The 26,875-nt window shown below is 31.1% G+C and overlaps 1 protein-coding gene across 15 annotated transcripts in view; it reads left to right on the top strand.

Moving 5' to 3' along the window:
* The window catches only part of cac (calcium voltage-gated channel subunit cacophony), a 1,271,727-nt gene that overhangs the window by 1,149,840 nt on the left and 95,012 nt on the right, over positions 1-26,875 (top strand). For all 15 annotated transcript variants that reach the window (XM_081764099.1, XM_081764105.1, XM_081764112.1 and 12 more), the window contains 3 exons: positions 17,400-17,483; positions 22,609-22,725; positions 24,294-24,359. In XM_081764099.1, the coding sequence (XP_081620225.1) occupies positions 17,400-17,483; positions 22,609-22,725; positions 24,294-24,359 (267 nt within the window). The remainder of the gene's footprint in view (positions 1-17,399; positions 17,484-22,608; positions 22,726-24,293; positions 24,360-26,875) is intronic.

The raw sequence follows: 26,875 nt of genomic DNA on the forward strand, positions 1-26,875 counted from the left end.
TTCGACAGATGAACATTTAAACTTTGTTTAAAGACTAGTTGAATAAATAATCAGAGAATATATTTGTGCAACTATTAAGTATTTTATTTCATTCACTGATAGGGAACACATAATTGTACTCTTCAGAAATATTTTTCCAATAATTAAAAAAAATATTTTTCAACAATGAAAGAATCAAAATATCACAAAGTGCACGGTTTATTCCCTTATTATTGATTCAAATTATTATTATGCAAAGTTTCAATTTGATTTAATTGTTGCGTATATTGTAGCACCGGGCAAAATATATTGGAAAGATAAGGAAAATGTGCTGCCACCTATTGATCAATAGATCTTTTTTTTAAATTCAGCTTAAGGCAACTTAGGAAAAACGGGCTTTTTAAATTAACTTTATGAAGTGTAATCTTCAGCATGGAACTAATTGTTAATTGTAATGTACCTTGCCATGTACTCAATAAATCAAAGCAATGGAAAATAGCTATTTAAAATTGAACTTACATATATATATATATATAGCAGACTCTTTTTAATTCGAAATCCAAGGGGGTACAAAAAATTATGTACATAAACGTGCATAAAATCAAGTAAAAAAAAAACTACTGTACCTAAAAAAAATACACAATATATTACCTTTAAGGCAGTATACAGAGGAAGTCAAAATGATGGACCCGATTTCAGAAATTTAGTCGTGAAATGTAATAAGCATATGTTATTGTGAGGCATGGGCTACGAAAGGTTAATTTTCAAAGCTTAGTTTCCAAGCAGTGTTTCCACTTTCTACTGTTAAGAGTTAGCAGCAAGCTGGTTAAGGAAAATGGGGTTGAATGGAAAACAGTGATTTTTCTATGTTCTTTATTATCATGTAAAAGTCATTATTAGTGTGCACATGAGTTGACTCCATGTGCTTTCTTCATGTGAGGTTTTATAAAGAATCATGTTTATATACCACCACTTTGAACAACATTGAATGACCTGCGTGATCGCATCACAACAACCATTGTTCATATTGACCCGAACATGCTACAAAAGGTTTAGCAGGAGGTAGACTATGGGTTTGATGTGTGCCTTGTTAGGCGAGGTGCTCCCGTAGATCACTTTGTGATACGTTTGAAGAAAACTTGGATAGTGTACCTTTCTTAGCACAGGTCTCAAAATAACATATGTTCCTTAGATTTCACAAAATGAATTTTTTGAAATCAGGTCCATCATTTTCATTTGCCCTGTATTTGCGTGATCGAATATGGCAAACAAACAAACAAACGATATTTGCCATACATAAATTAAGCTTCAAGGTAACCATGGAAACACATTTGAGTACGGTAGTACATACACTAAATTAACACACAAAACCAGATACAGAAGTTAACAATCTTAATCATGTTTTCTCACTTAAAGAAATTATTGTAGTTATCTTCGTTTGCTTTGTTTTGCTTTTCTTTATTTTATATGTCAACAAAGTATTCAATTTCTTTTATTGAATTAAACATATCATTAATAACATTTAATTGACATTCAATAAATCATCTTAAATTTTCAATCATTTAGTAAAATTCAAAAGTCGTTTGCACTCGCTCTTTCTTTATTTCATCGCCTATTTCCCGTCTTTATCATCAGATGGAGTGTGTTTTTGTGTCACTTTTTCTCTACGGCTGCCAATGGATAACTGAAAACCAGTCGAAACTGCATTCTTCTGTTTGAAATGTGTTCAACACTGAAAATTATTGTACCTAATTACTTCAAATTATCTAGCAGATCCAAAAGTTCAAATTACTCTCGACATTTCCCATTGTTTTCAAATGCAGTTTTCAATACAGTTAATTTGAATTTTTGTTACATCTATCCAAGTTCGAATCAAAGAGAATCTGCTAGTATATATGGAACGAAATTTCTTACAATGTTTCACTCCGAGGTGTCAATGTGTTAATTTCTATAGGAAAAAGTATTTGTAAGTTGGATACAAGGCTAATTTAGTTCTTAACATTACGTATGCCGTAATGATGTATATTAATTATAATGGTGTAGAAGAGTAATTAATTAAAAGCAATGAATGTTACAATTTGCCTTACATAAATTGTAATGAACTAGAATTTAACTTTGTTCAGATAAATTACAAGTTCTAAATATAATCACATTATTAACTAAGTATTGTAGTAGCCTTTAGTAGATTCAATATTTCTTAATTTTAAGATTTAGAAAAAAAAACTTTGCATGTCTTTCAAACTACTGTAAAAGATTCTCTAAAATTTTATGTAATCATGTAATTGGTTGGGTAATTTCTGTCACCTATTTGTAGGTAGATAAAGGATAATCGAAACAGTTTATAAAACTCAAAATTGGACTGTTATTAAGAAATGTACTAGGTATGTTTTTATTAAAATTTCAGTGTAGAATAGTTATGACGTTTTAACACGCGAAAATTTTGACATATTATAATCAATATCGTCTGCGTTCAGGTAGAAGTCACTAACTCCAAAAACATACGAATAGAGTTAAGTATCTCTTCCAGTACGATGACGATTCACAAGGTGAAATACACGACGTTTTAACCTTGTCAGGCTTGATGTAGTAGATGAAATTGTGATGCTAAGCGTGGTTAGCTTTAACGTTACAATGCCATCTGCTACATCTAGCCTCATAAATATGTATCAGAACGTCGTATATTTCACACCCTGTATATCGTCGTCGTACTGGAAGAATGACATGCTCCATCCGTATGTTTCTGGACTTAATGACTTGTGCCTGAACGATGACGATATACCATGATATATTTTGTGTGTTCGTGTTTGTGGTATATGATCAATAACTTCTACACACATTAGCAATTTTCGACTTAGTTTTTTTCCCTCTTTAAAATTAGATTTTTTTTCAACTTACTAAAGACATTGTCAGAAAGAGTAAACTATACAAAAAAAAAAAAAAAAAATGGAAGTTTTCTTTTCCAATACATAAGCTTTTGGCATACCACTAGATGGTGAAAAATTAACAGAAAAGAGTGTTCCAACTAATTTGTATCAATCTAGTTAGCTGTGATAATTATGTGTCTATATCTAATAAATTAAAGTACTTTACAGTCTATAAACTCAAAATGTGCTCCCTTAGTAACTCCAAATGATTAAAGATGTTTTTAAAAAATCATATTAATGCCGAATTTTCGCTGACAGCTATTAGATTATCAAGACTTACTTAAAAAAATGTATTTAGTCGGAATAGGAATTGTTTATTCTGATTTCGAGTTAGAAACCCAGGATCTCTCACAAAAATAAAGCTCTCTAACCATTTGATTATACTTTTCAATAATAGCAGAAAATTCTGTTCAAATGTACATTTTGTAAGTGTACTACGACAGTAATATTTCCCTAATATTGCTTTTAATTAGTTATGTATCGTATCCAAAAGAAATCTTCGTCAAAAAATATTTCTTTTTCGTATGTTTGATCAATATTTTAGATCAATTTCTGTATAGTTTTTCGTAAATTATAGATTCTATGATTCATTTTAGAAAGTGAATGCTATATTTTCATTGGTAAAATTAATTCAGATGATTTTACAAAAAGAAATCTTTTATAGAACTGCCTCTTATGAATACAATTGTACAATCTATGTTTAGAAACAGTCTAATAACCGTTTTTATTTAACTATGTTGCTACCAAGAAAACAGAAAGCATTGACTAAAGTGGATAATAAAGTTTGTAAGTAGACAAAAATATTTTTAAATAAAATTAAAAACATTGAAAAATGAATAACTAAACTTAAAAAAAAAACTAGGTCTTTAGCGTACCGTTTCGGTACGTTATTCGGCAGTACAGTAAGCCGAGACCCGGGTTTCATTCCTGTTTCAATCTTTTAATTTTCACTCATTAAATTTCATTGAATTCCCAGTTAGAGAGGGAAGAAATATGCTATTTTCTACATTGATCATATAATATTTTTAAATGTTGAAAATCTGCTAAAAAATATATTATTTCAAACAGTTAAGAATTGTCTCTATGTTTCCAAATTTTTTTTAAATGTTAATAGTATACCCAAAAGCAACCACACAATATCAACATTTTGAAAGTTGCATCAGTACTTGAAAAGTGCATGGAACAATAATTATTACAAGGGCTGAATTTAAGGTCAATTTCGTAATTTTTTTTAAACGTTATTAGGGAACCCAAAAGCAACCACATGCAATATCAACATTTTAGAAAATAGTCTTCTTAACATTTGAAATACAAGGAAACAATCTTTATTACAAGGGCTGAATTTAAAATAAATTCCCAAGGATGGCACATATACATATCTCAATAATTTAAGGAAAAAAATCTCTTGTAATTAGAGTTTCATCAAAGAAATCAAGAGTGTAAAACTATTACTAAAGATGTTCATATTTTTTCTTAAAATAAGTATTATGAAAGATACTATACGGAAAAAACATATCTAAAGTTTCATCAAGCAAACTAAGTTGTACCTAATATTTCACTCGCCCACCCTGTCATCTTTAACAAAACAAAATAGTTGTTTTAAAGAAAGTTAAAGGATTTTTACAAAAACAGACACCAATTAAATATCCGAAATACTAAACAGAAGTGTGATTTAAATTCTACTTATTATTTATTTCAAATTATTTATTTCAAATTCTACTTATGTTTAGCATTCTGATTGTATACTTTAGCTGGGGTGTTTTCTATGGAATTCTAAACTTCCATTTGGAAATTTTTCTCTTACACACTCGAAGATTCTCACAGGATAATCGCATGAAATATACGGAAAAGATCAACAAACCTGCAAGCACATATTTACAGTTATAACATATCATTTTTTAAATCTAGATCTTCCATAACGTAATTTGGAGTATTTTAACAACAATGTTTAAATGTGAACCTAAAATATGGAATATTAATTGTTTAAAATATTTCGCTAGATTCCATGAGATGCTTGAGAACAGTATAAAATTTGTAGATGTTTTTCCCCCTCAAATGTTTAGGCAGCCAGGTATTTTTAATTTTCGAATTTTCGACATACTCTTTCTTAGCATTTTGCCTTATTTCTGTTTTATAAGATCGAGAATGAATCCAATAATACATTTTTGTCTTGGATTATCATGACATTTTTACTACATCGAAATTCACAAAACTTAATTCGAAAATGACATAATGGAGTTCTATATGTGTTCGTTACCTAAAGAGAATTAAGATACGCTTCTTTTCGTTTCCTAGGAGAATTGAGTCCATTTCTGATTTCAATATTAACTGAAAAAATATCACGCTATTCTACCAAACTCCTTTAAGTAGTGTACACGTGCTCTACTTGTTACTTATTTCGAATATTATTATATTTTTTCCCTGTAGTCGTTCTATTCCAAAACACACATTTCTTGGTTTTCCATTCAACCCAAATAAATTTCTTCCTTCTTCTCCATGTTCACATTCTGAACACTTCTTGTTTTCCTGTACTCTTTCGTAATGTCCGTGTTTTTACTTTGTTCAGTACAACACACGAAACATTAGGAGATGTATTCGTAACTGGAATGTAGAAATATTGGGAGAACTTATATCTTTCTCAACGAACCTATAAGTATATACATTTAGATTTCTATACTTTTACTTTTCTGCCAGATTTAGTTATAAAATAAATTATAATACATATATCTTTCTTAAAAAAGAAATCTACTGTGTAGTATAGAAATGCTTTGTAATATGTTACATCACGTCTCTCATTAAGATCATCATAAAATATTTATAGTTACTGAAAACTAATCACCTGCTCTCCCTTGTTCTGTCATTCCAATTACAATTGCTTAGTAAAAGTATTATCAAAAGTATAAAAAGTAATATCAAAAGCTGAATATTAATATTATCAATATATTTCTGAAAGTAAATATTACGCTAATGTAACATTTTGTAAAAACTATGCTAAAAACAGAATAATTGTACTGAAAAAAGTTTCATTTTTATTTTAAAATTCATAGTTTTTGCAGCTATTACTTCGGATTTACCTTTCATACTTAAGAGCCTGATTTACTAAAAATAACACAAAATTTACCATTTTTCTTTTGCTTGTTTCTCATAAGTGAAAAGAGATAATGAAATGCAACTTATACAACAGAAAATTTGAACCTGAAGAATTTTCAGTGTTGCTATCCATAGAAATTACAGTGTTGTCAGAATAACATTTCCTCTAAAATCTTAAGTTAAGGCAACGGCTAGAGGAACGAACTCAACTGCATTTGATTACGTATCATGTTATCTTGGAATCTTGTGGACTACTTTTTAAATAATAGTTGTATTTAGTTTGTAATAAACAAAATAGTTTTAGCATACAGTTATTACAATTAAATAATATTTTAAAAGTAGTTCACAGGATAACAAAACAATATGATACTTAATCAAATGCAGTTGAAAAATGAAATGAAATCTTTAAGCTTTACGTCCCACGTTTATGCCGGTTAGGCTAAAGGAGACGGTGATGATGAGCAATGAGGAAGGAAGGAAGTGGGAGGAAATGGGAGAACCTCGAGAAAACCCACGAGCATGATGTTTGTCCACCACAAAGTTCACTTGGCGGGGGCCGGTATCGAACTCGGGACCCCAAGCACCAGAGGTGAACGCTCTACCACTGAGCCACCGCGCCCCCTCAAATGCAGTTGAGTTCGTTCCTCTAGTCGCTGCTTTAACTTAAATTTTTGGGGAAATGTTATTCTGGCCACACTGTAATTTCTATGGATGATAACATTGAAAATTCTTCAGGATTATATATTCTATTGTAGAAGAACATTATTTATGATTGTGGTAAGTTATATTTCATTATCTCCTTTCACTTATGAAAAACAAGCAAAAGAAAAATGGTACATTATTGTATTATTTTTAGCAAGTCAGGCTCTTAAATGCACTTTCTGTGATGTGTAAATGACTACTTTGTTATGTAAGTAAATCTTTTAAGTTTGTTGCTACAATGAATGCTTAAGAATGGAACTGGTAATTAATATGTTATTATACTGTTAATTAACGATGGATGTTTGAATTCGAAATCCCCTTGAGACATTAGAAGTGACTGTAACTTGGCCCATCTGTTTAAAGATAATTGTTTCTAGTGACCCTAATTGAGCATTCATTTTGTATTTCTATTCTTTGCTTGTACTTCGTATAAAAGAACTGAAATTTAAAAAAAAAAAAATGCATGTCGTAAGTGAACATAGGTAACAAGATTACTGAATAAAAAGATATCTCAGATTAATTACTTTCTAGTGACCTAAATTTTCTTAATTGTTTAACATTGAAATGGTTATGTACCTTTGACTTCTTTTCTTTGAGCATATTGTTTTAGCCTATACGTAACAATAGTTGAAAGGCGATCGGTCATTATGCTTAGAAGAGTTATGTATTATGGTGTTGTTAGTTCTGTTCAGATATTTTTTATCCTTTCTTGTGTCTGAGTAATAACGTAATATGCTCATATTATATTATTACATAGTTATCATACAGTTCTATATTGTCTCTGCATTTTAAGTTGGTAACAAGTTCGAAACAGTTAATTGTCGAAGAGTACATTGTTTTGCAAGTGGTTATAAAATAGTCCCGCAAACCTTAGTATTAGTGTGTCCAATGTGGCTTCATCAAATTTAGTACTGTATATCTACATAAAGATAGACTTGAAGTAATTACGTTTTACTAGTGTTTCCTTCATACCGGAAGTTTACTAGCAATTATTGAATACGTATTCACGAAATAATATTATTTCAGAAACTTTATCCATTACTTCATCAGCTCTATTGTATTATAAATCTATACGATGAACTTTCATGTTTATACCAATTGGATCATTAGTATATTGTAATAACTTACTTGAAAACTAAGTTATTTATTGCTAAAAACTCTTTTATTCCGATAACAACTACTTTTAACATACTAACTTCAACTTGTCACAATTTCTAATTTTATACAAAGTGAATATAGTACTAGAGTTGTAGAAGTTATAGTATTCTAAAGCTCGAAACGTGATTAGATTGCAGTTTATAATTTGATAATAAGAGGGGCAGTCGAAAAGTACCCGGAATTTCGTGGTAACTATTTCTTACCACAATATAGGTACACATTCACTTAATCGCCTTCAAAATAGGCTCCTTGAGAACACTTTCATTTAATCGCCTTTAAAATAGGCTCCTTGAGAACACACACACTTGTTCCACCGCTCCTGCTATTGCTGAAAACAACGTTGAAAGTACCGTTTTGATATGTTCCGAAGTTCAGCCGTCGTATAGTTACAACGAAATTCCGGGAACATTTTGACTGCCCCTAGTAAGTTTATCACACAAATTATTCACATAAAAGAACTGATCGTATATTTTCAGCTGAATTTTGCACCTCAAATATCATGATTTAATTCAATAATCCGTATATTCGCTTACGTGCGGTAAACCTCTTCAAGAATAAGTAAGATAAGGAAAAATTATTTAGATCAAGAATTATATTCTCCGTTCTACAACGATATACATATAATTTCACTAGAGAGAGTTTCAACCTACCAAGTCCACATAGTTTCAGGATGTTTTTATACATATGTATATCTTGTAAGTATTTATTTTTCATAATATCTTGTTAATGCCGTGGGGATTAACACCCGGAACCACTTTTACATCCGGAACTACCGTTGACACTTCTCTGATATTGTTTCTTCCCCTAATTTATCTTGTCTTTCTATAAATCTTCTCTACTCTAAGTATCCTGTTCAAAGGTAGGATTTTCCATTCACCTAATTGTAGATCGGAGGTTAGCTAAATCTTGCTATTTACGTTGAATAGTTCTTTCCCCTAAAGCAAATAGAATAAATCAGAAATTATGAAACTGAAGTGAAAGAATAGATTAGGAATTACTATTTACGTATTCAAACACTAATTAATATTTCCTACATCTTTCGAATACTATATTGCGCTCAGCAATTAATGTTCTTGCAATATAAGGAACTTTTATTTCTTATGATATAAAGAAACCAAATTGTTTACGGAAATATTGTCGATTATTTACAACATTTAGTTATCACTTTTTTTCCTAAAACGGAGAAGATACTCAGAAAAAGTCGAAAATAATTCGATTTCTTACATATAAGCTTTGCGATCTTCGAAAGGTAACCTAATTCAACTGAGCAGTCGAATCTGATTTTAAATAACCTAATTTTAATTTCAATGTTACTTTATTAGAATAGATTATGGATAAAAATTCTAATATGTTTAACGTAACGTGCAATAGTGTTAATGCAGTGAAAAACGATAACCATTAAAGAGTTTCTTGTATTAGAAGTAAACAAGGATAGCATAAAATATTTCAAGTTACACTGCGTTACACTGGAATGTTATATGCATATTTGACGTTGAAGAGACTCAACATCTAATTATTTTGTCTTATTTGTGTAGCCATATTATCTTAATGTCAGTGTAATAGTAAGTTTTGCAAATCGAATCTTAATCCTATTCTTTCTGATTTAATATTTCCCTGATATTATGGTGTTCTAAAAATGGCACCCTCCTTGGTGGTCCCAAAAGTTGTCGGTGTTGTTTTGAAACACACAGTATATAATATTACCTACACACAATCAAGTTTATTTTATTGTCATGCTCCAGAAGGAAAGGTCAAAACGTAAAAGTTATCATAAATAAATAAGTATTAACTACAAATACTAATTGAGTTGCAAAGTTATTATTAATATTATTATTTACATTAAGTAGTTTTTGTCTAGTGTTTATTTATTTATTTATTTATTTATTTACAATTTTATAACACTTTAAAGATTGTTACATCCTTTTTAACTTCTTATAAATCACTTGTGGAGGTGCTCTGCCTTGTATCTTACGTTTCGGCGTGTTTCTTCGTTCGATGTCACGTTTTAAACAAAAAAAAATCTTGTAACATCTTGTTCTACTCCTTAAGATAATGGATAATCATTTGAGAATGAGTGTGTCGATGAGATTTTTAAAATATATGTAATTAAATATCAATATACATGTAGTGAAAATTAAAAAGAGTTGAGGTAAACTATTTTTATATTAAAATGTATGGTCTTGAGTTTTGCATATCAATATTTTGTATGCAGAGATATATATGGTATATCTCTGTTATGGTCTATTCTGGAAAGGTAGTTTTTAATATTGATACTTATGCTAAATTTATTTACAAATACACTAAACTAAATCTATTAGTACATATATAGAAAAGTAATTGTTGAATTTTATCATCATTAAATGTGCTAAGTAGTTATTAGAAAGCTCCCTGAAGCAGAAAAAATCTGTTCTCATTGACTTTTAACAAATCTGGCTGAACTGCTGCAGATGGCGGCCTCGGATAAGACCCACATGAGCCTCTTTTCAACGTTGTAAAACTACTTATTTGTTCTTTCTTTATTGATGACCAATCACTTCGGGTATCTTTTAGTTTCTCCTTTACAAAATATAGCCGAGAGAGCGAAAGGGGTTAGAAGCCCCACAAGGCTCGTTGTTTTCTACCTTTATCTCAATTTACACAAAAGGAAACATGAAACGAGTTGGGGGAGATACTAAATACCATCCTTCACTTTTATTCTTATTCTCATGGTGACATTTCATCTGATTCTGTTCATTTTCACGTAAACTTTCTATTTCGAGGTCACCATCTGCGAAAGTAAACCAGAAAATCTTTATTATGAAATATGTTACGCATATTCTAGACTTATTGGCCATCGGAGTTGAGCTTTAGACTTAAAAAAAAAAGAAAGTCCAAAACCCTATTTTGTTAGACAAAACTGGTAAATCAAGAACCTGCACACCTTATTATTACATATGCATATTAATTTTGTCAAGCTCTATTACCATACCAATTTTGGTCAAAATCAGATGAGTGTCATCAATCGTGTTTTAGTGAATTGTTTTGAGTCTAAATCCAATTTCTCTGGCTAATAACTCGGAAACTAAAGGTTTGTGTTCTATAATATGTCCCTTGGTCAAGATTCAATGAGTTTCATCGCTACATAATTTAAATTCGGTGACCGATAACTCAGGAACTAATTGTCTGCACACCACAATATAGGGTGTTTCGTAGTGAATATCGGCTTTGTAATATTTATTACAATTAACATGAAATTATAAGTAGTACATCAAACGAAAGAACAACTCAAACAGTTTGTACGCATACATGCCCATGCACTGCTTCTCTGTCTGCCGTTAGAAAGTATTAATAACAAAGATGGCGACTAATAAGCAGAAAATGATGAAACAACTGTAACTAGTGTTTCTTTTCTTGCTACGCTACAACTATGGCTCTTTCCTCGATTGGCAGATACCAGAGAACTTTATTTGGCAGCAAGATGGCGCACCGCCTCACTGACATAACGAAGTACGCGATTGGTTAAACGAAGTTATACCTGATCGCTGGATTGACCGCAAGCGGTCGAATGACAGAGCTTGTTTCGCATGGCATCCACGTTCACCAGATCTGATACCATGCGATTTTTACCTTTGGGGATTCATAAAGGACCGTGTGTATGTGTCTCCGCTACCAGCTGACCTATCCGACTTAAGAAAGAGGATTAAAAAATAGCTGTTACAACAATTACTTCAAACACACTGATCAAGGTTTGGAAAGAACTCGCCTATCGACTCGATGTGTGTCGTGTGATGAATGATGCTTACATTGAACACTTGTAAGAAAAACTGTTTGAGTTGCTCTTTCATTTGATGTACGTATTATTTATAATAGTACGTTAAATATAATAAATAGTACAAAGTCTTATTCCCCGATATTCATTTTGAAACACCCTGTATTTTCTGTATTTTAACATGGGTACTAATCGTTTAAAAATCTACTGTGAGGCAAATTTTGGTCCAGTTCAGAAGAGTGTCATCGAACGCATACAATAATGTTCTTATAATTGAGTTTTTAAAAATAGAGAGAAAATCAAATAAAGGGAGAAATTAAAGGTCTTGTTCCAAATATTAGATTTTGTTTCACAGGATCTACATGTATTGTAGCCTACTTTGTTTTGTATTTAGCACAGATAATATCTAGCAACATGTAATAATAATTGTTGTGCTTGTTCATTACAGTAAGATTAATATTCGTGAATATAATTATTTCATCTTCAAGTATCAAAGCTTCCATGTGCAATTTGAGTAATATTGTAGTATAGTAAAGTTTGGAAAATAAATTACGAAATATAAAAAAAGAATTAAGTAGATTGTATAAGCTGTAAGATTAGAAGGTACTTCGGTGCAGGTTGACGAAATGTATGATCCGTACATAGGTGTGTAAATGTAAACTCGCTAATAGAATGGGTATTACTATGTAAGTAGGAGGATTTTTGTATAAGCAGAAAACTACACTTGTAGCAATTATTTTCCGCCAAAAGCTCATCAAGTTGAATAGATACTTTTCTCAATTCTGAAAGTTTCAAGAATATGACATGTGCACTAACATATTATTCCTTGTAAGCGTGAAATCAATATAAAACGAGGTTCTTTGAATATCTGATAGAGCCTTGCTATTCAGTTTGAGATTATTTGGAAAATAAGCTACGTTCAGAAATGCTTTATATCAAAAATTTAGGATATGTTTTTATCACATTGGAAGAAATCCTCAATTAAATTTATTAAATTTATATACAATGAGCCTTCACTAGTTGAAAACAAACAGAAACCTCAAGAATTTTCAGTGTTGCCATCCATAAAAATTACAGTGTTGTCAGAATAACAATTCCCCCCCAAAATCTAAGTTAAGGCAGCGACTAGAACGAACTCAACTGCATTTGATTACTTATCATGTTGTTTTGTAATCCTGTGAACTATTTTTTAAATAATAGTTGTATTTAGTTTGTAATAAAACAAAATAGTTTTAACATATAGTTATTAAAATTAAATAATAATGTTATTTAAAAAGTAGTTCACAGGATATTAAAACAACATGATACGTAATCAAATAAAGTTGAGTTCGTTCCTCTAGTGCCTTAACTTAGATTTGGAGTAATTGTTATTCTAGCAACACTGAAAATCCTTCAGGTTTCTATTTTCTGTTGTAGAACAACATTATCTGTGATTGTTGTAAGTTGCATTTCATTATCTTCTTTCACTTATGAAAAAATTATCAAAAGAAAAATGGTAAATTTTGTATTATTTTTAGCATGGCAGGCCTCTTAGTACTTCGTAGCGGTATACTAACGATATCTTAAAATAATTATCTGAACTATCACAATTATTCTCTTAAACCCAACAAGTCGTATTCACTTTTGGTGTTTTTACTTGAAGATTTATTTATGACTCTAGAAAAGTAATTATATTATGTTTTTATTCATATCACAAGTCGTTAGTTGAAGTATATTTTATTTTCAAGTTGAAGTATAATACTGTTATTTTTCACTTCTCATTTGTTATTTCAAAAGTTATAAGAATTCTATTTCTTCTTTCTTGTCATCGTACTTTAATTGCCATTACCTTCAAAGCATTCTTCACGTTTTAGTAAGGGATTTGACTAATTCACTCAGGTTGTTCTCATGAAAACTAACAAAATAGTCGGTACTTAACACATTCCGTGCCGAAAAGCGTACTAATAGCCTTGTTAAAGTCAGCCATGACTTTGATTGGTTAAAAACAAGTATTTATATCATTTGAAAAAAAACATGTAAAACTATTGCTTTCTTACCAAACAAATGCTAATAAATATGAAATTGCATTAAATTTTAAAAAATAATAATAAAAGAAGTGTATCTAAATGGTCCTCTTGAAACAGTTGTGAATAAACCCAGTAGCGGCTCTTAAGGGAAGTTACATCGCTAAACTATCGCTAGAAGTTAAGGAGAAAGGTGTAATATACTAGTATACTAATTCTTGTATACAGGTTTCTGCAGTTGTGTAAAATTTTCTGAACTTTGTAGCAATAAAATTTAAATATTTACTGATCTGGATACCCTTGAGAGCCGCCACTACTTTTTCTGAATTTCTCTTAGTACCATCAACTACTGATAATGCTGAGAATTTAACCAAAACAAAAGCGTTGAGTCTGAAAAGCGTAATTAATTCACAATAATTTGAAGACGATGTTTCAGGTATAATTCTTTTTTATCACAATGTAACTGATTCTTAGCGGTTTACATGTCCTAAAAGGTTAGACATCATTTTTTAACTAGAAAAAGTTGATACCAAGTGTAGCTGTGTGAAATGAAATTACAGTCATAGTTTAAATAACCGAAACTCTTAACTGAGGAAAGAATTATGTTGTAGCTTCCGGCACGGAAATTGTTAAATATGACCAGTAGAATACTTCCCCCCCTCCTCTCATCCATTATGTATTGTTAGTTTCAATAATTGCTTTGTGGTCGTCTGTCTCTTTTTTTGTAGCTGTAAAATTTTGTACCACATGACACTTGCCTGGTTATTTCAATCGCCAATTTCATGCATGCCTATGACTAAACCTCCTTTTTATAATATTGACTCCATATTGAAACAACACGTCTGCTATGTTTCATGCCTTGCCCTTTTATTTTTACTTTTCCTGTCTCCATTTCTTATGATCAGGAAATGCAGTATAACATTGGAAAGTAATATTTGGACTCTGACATCATCAAAAACGGTTACTTCTAATACTGTGCCGTTTAACTTTACCATAAAACGTAAATCAACTCTATTTGCTGTATTGCAATATCTTCAACAGCATTAGCAATTTATTACTTTATATATATTTTTTGCATGTTGTCTCTTTTGGCATCATGTAAGACGTAGTAATCATAATTAACATGCGTTAGTATCAAGTAAGAAAATTACTTTTTTAAAAATATATATATATATATTACTTACGAGCTATTTCAATTTACTAGTTGCTGTATGCGAAAGTAGCATTGTATTATTACTCTGCATTGATTGAAATGTTCATTCATGTCATGTCATGTCATGAATAAAATAAAAAGAGAATGGATCAATAATTTTTTTTGAGGTGCACTGCTGTAATTACATTGGCATATTCTTTTTTTCTTTTAACATTTGAAAGTAACATTAGGAACATTTTTTGCACATCGAATGGGATGAGAAAATTGTTTTATGTTTGGGTTGATATTTTTTTAAATTGGTATGGTAACAGGTAAGTTATTCATACAAAGTAAATTACTTTTGATAGCTTCACAGTTTTTATATAATCTTAATAATAATTATTATTATTATCACACCTTATTTTATCGATTAAAATACAATTTTCAAAAAGAATCAAACAATCCAGTATTATCACGTAACAATATTTATAATAAACAATATTTAATAAATTTTATTACAATAATTATTGCTTTTCTCATATATCTTATGCTCATATCTACGTGGCATCTACTGATTTTTTTATTAAATATTCTAGAGTACATTTAATTTCGAAAACATATTTTTAGGTAGTACTCATTTACGTTGTTAAAGCTCTTTACCAACATATATGTTTTTACATTATTTACAATGTTAGATCATTCAATTTTGTGAAAAACTACATTTTGCCTCTCGAAATCATACGTTTTTTTTTTTTTTTTTTTTTTTAAAGACTAATACCATCTAGTTATTTTCTCTTTTCTTGATTCAATAATATATCTGTAAAACTTAAGGTATTAGTATTTTTTTTCTCTATTAATGATCGCATATTACATTATGATTATATTTCAAGAACTTAGATTTTACTTAAATACATTATAAATATATGAATAGATTACAACACACATACACACACACAAACGAATATTAACAATTGGTCATATTTAGAATATCAACTTATTACTTGTTTATTCGTATTTACTGTGTAGAATTTGTTCTATTCGAAAGATGATACGATAAAAAGTGTCTTCTCCCGCTGAGAAGAAGGTCACTTTTCCGATATCATAGTTCAAAAAGAACAAATTCTATGCTCTAAATATGATTAATATGAGTAATGAGTAGATGTTGTAAATATAAATAACTGCTAATTAAACTCAACCTCTTTTCTTATGTATAAATTTAATATTTAGCTACATACAGGCTGTAGTTTCATAATATAACATATATATGCATAAGGGCGTTAATTAATATTTCACGTCTGTAACGATTCTTGAACTCTGTTTTGTTTAATGTGGCTCTTGATTTAGTGGAAGTGTAGAAAGTAATTAGGACTCCCGATTAGCAATTTATACATTAATGACTTAAATTTTTTAAATTAATGATTAAGATTTTTTATTTGTTTGTTATTAAGAGAGAGAGAGATGAAATAAGTAAGACATTAATAATAAAAAAAGATTAACTACTTGAGGTAAAAAAAAAAGTCTCTCAATACTAATATTATTATCTCCAATTGCGTTTTAAAAATTGTTAAATCAGCGTCCATTTTTTTTCTATCCAGGTTTAGTTCGTATCTCGAGTAGATTAAAATTCTACGATTAAAACTCAATCCTTAACTTTCTTTATAAGAATATAATGTGTACGTTTCATTCACCATTGTACATATTTTCCCCTTTTAAATGCTTTAATCATGTACATGGACACAAATTATCTATAGCAATATTAATACTTAGTACAACATACTCATATTTAGTACTTTTTAAGTTAGTTCTTCTATTTATTGATTAAAAGTTATGTATAACTGTTTTTCTTGGTTCTTTATTAATTGCATGAAAGTATTTCAAGAATTTGGAAAAAAAAATAACTTTTTGTTTCTGATTGTAATTGCAAATTACATTTTCTTGAGATTACAATATGAACTTCGTTTCACTCTCAAAGTTTCTGATCTTTGAAGTTACTAGTAAGCTTTTAAAAGTACAAGTAATTATGCACGTAAAATATTGCACATAGTCTTATTGAGATATTTTATTTTATTTTATTTTATTTTTGTAAATATAATTACGTAAGTTGTTGAAAAAGCAAAAGTATTTGCTTATTTTCCGCATGTACAGTATTTATAATTATAAGCACGTTAAATATTTATTTATAATAACTTGTGGCCACAGTTTCAACATTGATCAAATACAAAGAATAATTATAAAGCTTATATTTTTAAATCTACAGTACATTTAACTCATTTTACAGCTCAAAATTTGGAGTGTTGGCTATATGAATTTTTAAATTTTTCATTGGATAACCTTGAGGTAGATTGATTACGCAGATGAAAAGATTTGACTTTTTATTATCTTATTGGTTAAAATCAAAACTTTCCAGTGAAATTCCTAATGTTGCGTGGCTTAAATTAAATTCTTTGTATTGATCATGTTTAATTTGAAGTGTAATTGCACATTGCCTGCTTTTGAAAAGAAAAAAAAAATGTTCCTAATGTTTAACAGAATAAGCTAAAATTAACAACAGGAATGGCGTATTTTATAAATAAATATGCTAAATTAGTTATCTTATTTTGTTATTATATTTTCTAACCTTAATTCAAAACTAATACGTACTTCTTTTTAACTTCTCTATAAAGAACTTCTTCAAGGATCCCTGGAATACATTTGATTTTATCACTGTATTCGGAAGTATTGTAGACGCCTTAGTCGTGGAATTTGGGGTAAGTTGAACTTTCTGTCATTATTTCTTAGTATATATTATCAATTACATAGTTTATACGGTTTACCCAACATTGTTAGGGTCGTCAAGTCTAGGAGGCTTAGGTGGGCAGGTCATGTAGCTAGAATGGAAGAAAGTAGAAACGCTTTCAAAGTCTTGACTGGTAGACCCATAGGAAAACGACCATTAGGAAGACCTAGGCGCAGATGGGAGGATAATATTAAGATGGATCTCGCAGAGATAGGAATACAAAGTAGAAACTGGATCCAATTAGCTAAGAATAGAAGTCAGTGGAGAGCTTTTGTGAACGCGACACTGAACCTTCGGGTTCCATAGGCCATAGAGTTAGTTAGTTAGTTATATATTATCAATTCTTGTTTCATTTCGTTTAGTGGTTTACTTACTATTAACGGAATATACCTGTAAAATAAGCTAATGAAAGTATTTTAAGTATTTTCCGTGCATTACTGGCAGGAGATCGAGAATTTGATCTGTATTAATTTTAATGTATCTCAGCTTGTTCACGAAGTAAACCTTGTCGGGTTGGCATCCTCTCTAATTTGCTTACCATTTCAATTTGGCATACCTATTTACTTGTTCGTTACAGTGAAACTATTGTGCAAAAACTACGAAAATATATGACTAAATTCGAAGAGTACACCTGAAAAATGATTTTCCGTATAAGCCTACGGTCTTTTGTTTACTAACTCGGTAGTCAATGTAATTTAAACAGCAAAAGTTAAAAGAAACTTTTTCGTGAGACAGGCTCTAGTACCAGATCAATATAGGAGGTCTTTACTCATGTATTAATACCCTTTGACGCATAGTAGAAGTGTATAATTCATTTTCTTTCAAACTTTACTAGTAACATGAAGAGATGTCGAAAAGCAACGTACATTATTTTTCTCTCCCGAAAGTTTCATAGATATCCCAAATAAAACATGTATGTATTGAAACAATATGACTATTTTTCAAATACGGATATAGTTCGATTGTGAGCTTATATACTTTGTTTATTAAAGTCCGTCTTCTGAGCATGTAACCACTTACGGATGAGAAGTTGAACATATTTACCCAAATATGATATTAAAACACGCCATATCTTTGTGATTTTGACTCCGCTTCTCCCATTAAAACATAAGAATGTAACCAATGGTGTTGACGGATTAAACCTCATCAGCCGAAGACGACATTACAACGCACGAAGTTTTTATAAAGTTGTCCACATTTTTACTGTAAGCCATGAGCGTGTAACACTCGCGACAATAGATCGAACTTCTTCAGCAGAAAATGACATTAAAACACGCGAATTTTTTTGTGTGAAATTGACCACAGTTCCATTAAGGTGTGACAATGTAACCACTTGCAGACGATAGATTGCAATTTTTTCAGCCCAAGATGACATAAAAACAAACGATATCTTATGAGGTTGACCACACTTTTACTATTTAGGCATGAGCATGTAACTACTTGCCGACAATGGACTGAACTTCTTCAACCGAAGATGTCACTAATATCCTCGACGTCGTGTTTGAGACTTTGACAATACTTCTTCTAATAATGTGTAACCACTCGTGTTGTCACTTGCAAACGACGGATTAAACCTCCTATCTTTAACGTAAACTTTATACAAATTTTTTACAAACTTGCAATTAACTACTTAATCTTGCAAAGTGAAAAAAAAAAATAGTATGCAATACTTTTCGATTTCTCATCATATAAGAGATCATTTTATTTAAAATGTACAGTAATAGAAAGCCCTATGTTTAAAATTTATTCTGTTTACATTTTTTTAAAAATATTTTTCTATAACTAGCAAAGAAAAATATGTTAGGATCCAGGTTATTTCAAGTTTTAGTGACTTTCAATGTCCAGCGTTTGTCGTTGCGGCGACCACTAAGAGGTTTTTCAAAAATTAAAAAATATATATTAAATTAGAACAACGAGAATTCGTATTATTGTTCTTCATTTTTCATTATTACTATAGTAACTGGAGTATATTTTTCTAAAAAGGAAAATCATATTTCCACTCCTTTACTTTTCTTTATTGGGTTTTATTTATTTTTATACTGTATCGCAAAATGAAATACACAAATATCTATTCTATATACAGTACCATCTCGTTTATCCGGCCCTCGTTGATCCGGTTAATCCGGATCAGATTTGTAGACATTTTTTTGAATTTAATGTTCATAGATAATAATTTTTAACTATGTTATTAAGAACATAACCTATAAGCACGCCAAACATTCGCTTTTTATTTTGATTAAATGTACACCTCCTGCATAGATTGTACAATAAATTATGGTAATACTGTACATAAAATGCTTTTTGTCAAGTTTAAGAAAACTTTACTATTCGTGTTTGAAACAGAAGACAGTTGACCAATTCTTTAGACCCATGGACAACTATAGTTGCCCTCTTGTTACGAGGCATTCAGTCCCGGAGACAACTTTAGTTGCCGTGCACCCATCAAGGTCAGTTCCCGCACTTCAACACGCAGTTGACGAAAGAAGCCAACAGCTTGATACAGCTAGTCCCTTCTGTTTACTTTTCACTAATATTTATCACCTTCATGCCTACAGGTCACGTATTGCGTAGATTTATATGACATGCTGTGTCAAGTGTATATTCCCCAAAAAGATATGAGTACTCAGAAGGAAAAAAATCATGTAGTTATTTTTTTCTCCTGTTTTATAAGCCAGTGGAAGTGTGTGTGGTTGTTTCAACATCCTTCTTGTAATTTTCTTAGGGTTCACTTCCTCTTTTTAGTTGAGCTTTTGGCCATGAATAGCACCGCAACAAGTCGTGGTTCTTATGATAGTGGCGTATTTTCGCCCGGAGAAATTACGGAAATAATAGATGATAGCGACTCTGATGCTTTTGAATCGGACGATGAATCTAATATTTAGACATTGCTACAATATTAGAACAACTAGAATCTTCCGACAGTAAAACGAAAACAACACTCGATGCTATTCCTAGCACTAGTTCTCAACCATCGCGCCGCGTTTCTAAACGTCCTCGAACCTAACATGTCACCAAAAGGGAGAGGAGGGGGCGGAGTGACATATTGTGATATGTAGTGTATATTTAAACTTATTTATATTTAGTTGTATGGTCGTTTGCAATTTACACGAAATTATCGGACAATGTGTCTTTCGATTGGATTTCCAACATACAAAAAATATTCCTTAAAGTTTGCAACACTGTGTATTCAACGGCAACAATGCTAAGTGCATTACTGCTTTTCTATTATATTAGTACGTTTTTATTCAATTGAACCTGAAAGTTTCATTCACTTTAAAAGAGTAGTTTCTGAGTAACAAAATTTTAAAAATACCTTTAAAATGGCCGGGATCCAAGCGTTTCTACATTTAAATCCTCCCCCCCCCCCCGGGTCTTTAAGTGTTAAGAAATTATGTGAAAAGTTATCGTAATAAATGGTAAGACTGCTTACTTAAGGATTTGTTTTGTTTATTACCCGAATTTTCGATTTTCCGAATTGCCTTTGGTTCCAGTTATACCGGATAAACGAGGCTGTACTGTACATGAGAACAAAATAAATCATCCAATTAATAAGTGAATCCTAATCAATATTAATGAAGTCTTACTATTACTAGATTTTAGATTCATGCCTGAATTAAATGACAACCACCACTTGGGTAATTTTCTTACTCGCTGCCACCCACTTAGTTTACACTTTTCCAACTTCGTGAAATTTAAACTAAATGCTCGCCTTTGGTGCTAGCAGTCCCGGGTTCGATTCCCAGTAAGGACACTCGGTTGAAAAAGTATAAAAGCTTTTTCAGGCCAACCATTTTAAATGAGGTTTTTCTGGGTTTTCCTCATTCACACCAGTCAAATGCCGGGATAGTACGTAATATACAGGCCGCTTCATTCCTTCCCCAATCCTTTCTTCCTTCCCTTTCCTTGGATAGTGTGATCGCCGAGAAACGTCATCCCTCATAATGACGGGCTAACGTGGATGTCGAAAGCCCAGAAATCTAAATTCTGATCCTAATCCTAAAAGCTAATTGCTATTTTACACACTAGTAATTCAATTACGATAAGATGTGTATTTTACGAGGGAGGACCTAAAAGAAATCGGACTTTCTTTCTAAAAAAAATAATTTATTACATTTTTTTACAAAATTCTTTCAATCTCCGTCAAAGTATTCTCCATTAAATGCAATTCATTTCTCCCATCTTCTTTCTCACTTTTTGAAGCACCTCTGGAACTTTTATATCGTCCAATGCGCTCTGTGAAGTTCTTTTTACAGCCTCTACATTTAGATTTTGTTTAATTCTCGGAAAATTTCATCATCTTGGTCAAAAAGTTTGGATCACTTTCAATCTGATTTTTCAATTACTGGCTCAAATTCAGACGAATGATTTGATCCTGTGTGAGCAGGCGAGAAACAAACTTAGCGGCAACATGTCTCATTTGCAAAACCTCACGCTGGCACGAGCTCCAACTCACTCCTGCCTGTTTTTGAAATATCATTGATCATGAAACGACGATCCTCGCTGATTTGGGGGCAGGTTTGTTCGATGTTTTCGTCGTTTCGAAATGATGAAGAGCAGCCAGAACTGGCATGATCTTCAACACTCATCTCACCACACTTAAAGCGCCCAAACCACCCCAAAAATTGTGTGCTGTTCATAGTATTCTTCTTGAAAGCCTGTTGAAGCAATTGGTAAGTTTTCGTTTCCGATTTTCCAAGTAGGAAGCAAACACACTCCTTGTTCCTTTGAATCTGCCATAACGATTTCGCAGGCCGCAAATGAGAACAGTTGAGAAAAACAATAGTGCGATCAAACGTTGACCTCCTACGCAGACACCGCTTGGCCAACTGATCTGGGAAGATCTCTACTAGACCCACCTAGCAGGATAACTCTCTACAACGCCTAGGAATGGCAGCGCTCTTTCAATCCGGTTTCTTTTGGGTGCTCCCTCGTTTATGTATACTTTTACTTTCTTTAAATTAATAATTTGCATTAAATTAATAAATATAAGTTAGTATCCAATGTTCAACAGAAATGTTATCATGAATTATACATGTACCTTTTATTAACGCATTATTTCCGGCTGAATTAATAACATATTTTCTCTTCTTTTACAGGAAAATTCTATTAATGTTGGTTTCTTGCGATTATTTCGTGCAGCACGTCTAATCAAATTACTTAGGCAAGGTTACACAATACGAATTCTTTTGTGGACATTTGTACAGTCTTTCAAGGTAAGTCGCAGGAAATAAGTCTATAAAGAAAGTTAGTTGTAAGTCCATACAAATACCTGAAATATCTACATATAGAATAAGAACTACCAATAGTATTTCTAATAGTAACAACAGAGCCCAATAATAACCACGGCAAGTCACAATAATTGGTGCTCACCATCTTTTTTATGACAAACTATAGTGTTTAATTTTAACACATTGATAGCCAGGGCGTTACAATGTAGAATAAGTTCTATGTCATATTTTAAGTTTTGGAATAAAATTGTCATAAATATGGATAATAAATTATTCATAGATACTTTTTATTATACAGGGTGTATTAAAAAGGGCCTTACAAATTTGAAAACTCATATTTATTTATTTATTTAGCTTACGGACATGGTTTTTGTGTCTTTTGTAGCAATATACATCATTTTTTAAAAAGTCTTATACCTAAAGAGATTCAATGTGACTTCCGTTGGTGAATGTGGTCATATCTTACCTGAAGTCGATTACCTGCAGCATGTTAGGTATGACTCGTTCAATTGCGAGGTAGATTCTAGCTGTGAACTTCGGTAAAAAAAAAAAAAAAAAAAAAAAAAAGCCGGTAATGGCGGAACAAACACGATATCCTTCATGAACTCCCAAAAGAAGAAATCAAGAGGTGTCAGGTACTGTAAAAAGTGGAGATCATGCAATTGGCCCATCTCGGCCGATCCATTTACCTGTGTCAGTAAAGGCAACCATCTTTGCTCCAGCTGCCGCTAGCGCTTGCGGTGGCTTGTTTCTGAACTAGTGTACTACGTGAGTCAAAAATTGATGTATTTTGGTACAAAATGACACCAAAACCATGAATCAATATGAGTTTTCAAAGTTGTTAAAGTCCCCTTTGATATACCCTGTGTTATACAGTTTATTTAATTTCTGTTTAAAGAGTTTTAAAATGTAGAATCATTTCAAAAATTAAGAATTCAAACAAGAAACAACATGTAAAATTCTTATTTTCTAAATATATTTTTATGTAATTCGTTACATTTTGTTTGGCAGTGAAGAGTAGAGAGGTGTATTTAACAATAAAAACACATAAAAGAGGAAATCGATGGGAAAAGTCAAAGAAAAATATGATCTATATAGACATTTGAAGACATTTGAAGATCTATGTCAAAAACTATCACAAGACGATGAGAAATTAAGAACGGAATATGGATAGTTGAAATCGAAGTGTCAGTTAGAGTGGGTGAGGTTTAATCATTCTACTGTACCGCCTAACACTTGTCCACGTGTAACTTAAAAAAAAGAAAGAAAGAAAAGAAAAGAAAAAGAAAAAAGGAATATTATACAAAATGACTTGACTATAAAATTAAAAATGGCGGAAATAATTAAAAATCCAAAAATAAATTCAAAAGTTACAAATGTTCAAATTTAAAACAGAAAATTCACAAAAGAAACTATAAAAATAATAAAATATAAAGTTGGAAGAGAAGTGTGATATAAGACAATATCAAAGTATAATTATATATATATTTTTTTAACAATTATATAACGTAGTTATAGATCTAAGTATAATTGTGTTTTCTTTCCTTTCACAGGCTCTTCCCTATGTTTGTTTGCTGATTGCTATGCTCTTCTTCATCTACGCCATTATCGGTATGCAGGTAAGCTTGGTGCACCTGTCGAACGGACATTGATAACCCAGTTATAGTCACAATGAAATATATTCCTATTTCACTTATTTTGTCTTTTCTTTGATCTGATGTTATCGTATGTATCCAGTGAGTTGTGGAAAACCGCTATGAATCTCATACCATATTCATTATTTTCGATCCATTAAGATAAAATCTTTAATTTTGTTTGTGATGTTTTAGAATGTATAAATAGGCTTCAATAATTCAATATTAGTATTATTATTATTTAGTATATACAAATTTCTAAACTTCAGTATACAAACTATGTGTACATATTAGATTTTACACTTATTACATATGTCAATATAATTTACTACTTATATGTAAGATAGAACACAGAAACAATATTTAGAAGACTTTATAAGGATGGGATGTTATATAACTCAAATTGAAAACACAACTTTATTTTTGTAACGATAGTTACAGTTTTGGATTATGAAATTTTTTAAAAAAATCAATGTTTTGCTTTAAAATATTAATATTTATTGTAGAATTAATTAAAGAAAATACCTTTGACAAACAACTAAGCTTCTGTCTATTTCTAGACTAATACAGTATTTATATAATGTGAATGTAAATTTGCTATATCAAAATTTTATTCTAAATCAGGTGCATTAAATTCAGAAAAAACAAAAATAACAGAAATATCAACATATAGAATTATATAATAGTGTTACATAAATGTGAAGGCATATATTTATAACCCAAGTTATTTTCGGAACAATGACATTAGAAACAATTTGTTTTCTAATAATATCCAAAATAGCTTCTGTATTGATTAGATATAGTGTCCAATATTCATCTTAAAAGGTGAATTTAATTTCTATATTTTTTTTTATTCCAATAATAATGAAGTCCTTCTTATAGTAATATGTATGTATAATTATAGTAAAGGTTTCTAAGAAGTAATTATCTATTTCTATCTAATTTGTTTATTTCTTCTTTCTTTCCTATTATTATTTATTCCTGGTTTCCTTTTTTTTATTCCAATAACAATGAATTCCTTCTTACAGTAATATCTATGAACGAGGGTTAGTCAAAAACTTAGTGGCACTGCTTAAGAAAATAAAACCAGATAGAAATTTTACAATAACTTTATTTGTATCGTAAATTTCCATTCACAATCTATTTTTTAACGTAATTACCTCCGTTATTTAAGCATTTGTCGAGGCGTAGTACAAGTTTCTCTATGCCTTCTGCAAATAAGTCCCGTCTAATGGAGCCCGATAATCATTCTTGAGCTGCAGCTTTCACCTCGTCATCCGAGTGGTATCGTCGCTTTGAAAGTTCTTCTTTTATGAGACCAAACATGTGGAAGTCACACAGTGAAAGGTCTGGGTTATAAGAAAGGTGATGATCTTCCCTCGCGCTCAGCATCGTCAATATCTGTACGTCTGTTCTCAAACTGTTGCATCACTTCGCGATAACTTGACGTGACATTGCATTTTCACTTCATGCAACTGCCGATGAATTTCAATGCAGTTACACGTTTTCGCCAAAAAAATAAAAAATAACGAATCACTGCACACAAATCCAATTTGGACGCCACTTGCAACTATTGAGACATTTTTACGACTGAACACTTAGACTACCTCGTAAAAGGTGCTACGTCACATGATACAACTACATGTCTGCAGTGTTGACACACACTTTCATCAAAACAGCCTTTGACCGAAAATATTTACGAAGGAGTGCAACTAACTTTCTGATTGACCCACGTATAATTGTAGGTTAAGAACAACTCAAAAATTCTAATGGTTTCCTAATAATTAATTTTATATCTTCATCTAATCTGTTTATTTGTTCTTCTTTCTTTTCCTATTATTGATTATTTGTCTATTTACGAAGGACGAAGGATGTTATTTCATACACTTTCTCCTATAAATTCGTAACTATCTTTAGAACTTGTAGTTAAGTTTGAATAATTACTTCGAATGAGACAAAATAAAATTTGTAGCACACTACAGATCAATAAACTAAGAGTATTATTAGCTATGTAAATACCAGGGTGTCCCAAAAGTTCTGCACCGTACAAGAAGGAAAATGAAACACGAATATCAGAAGCAAAAACCAACTTTTATTCAGCAAAGTACAGGATATCATGTTCAATGACATTCACCCATCTTTGGAACAATAGTTCATTCTGATGGCGATATCAGGTGGTAGGTTTAGAACTGAAAAACTCGCGACAGGTAGCATGCACCTCATCATATGAATTGAATTGCCGACCACATAAGAAATGCAAGAGAGACCGAAATAAACCATAATATGAGGGTGCAACATCTGGACTATAGGCAGGATGAGGTAATAACTCAAACCCGTCAAGTTGGTCACACTTCGAGACCGATAACTCAGGGCATTGTCAGCAAAAATCTCTTCCTCCTCGTTAATGCCGGATATTTCTCGTTCAGAATGGTATACACTCGGCTTAATTGTTCAGAATACAGTTCACCTAGCACGACCCTCTGGAATAAACAAAATGAATT

Source organism: Thermobia domestica, chromosome 7, assembly GCF_964235325.1.
Source record: "Thermobia domestica chromosome 7, izTheDome1.hap1.1, whole genome shotgun sequence".
In the NCBI taxonomy this organism is placed as follows: domain Eukaryota; kingdom Metazoa; phylum Arthropoda; class Insecta; order Zygentoma; family Lepismatidae; genus Thermobia; species Thermobia domestica.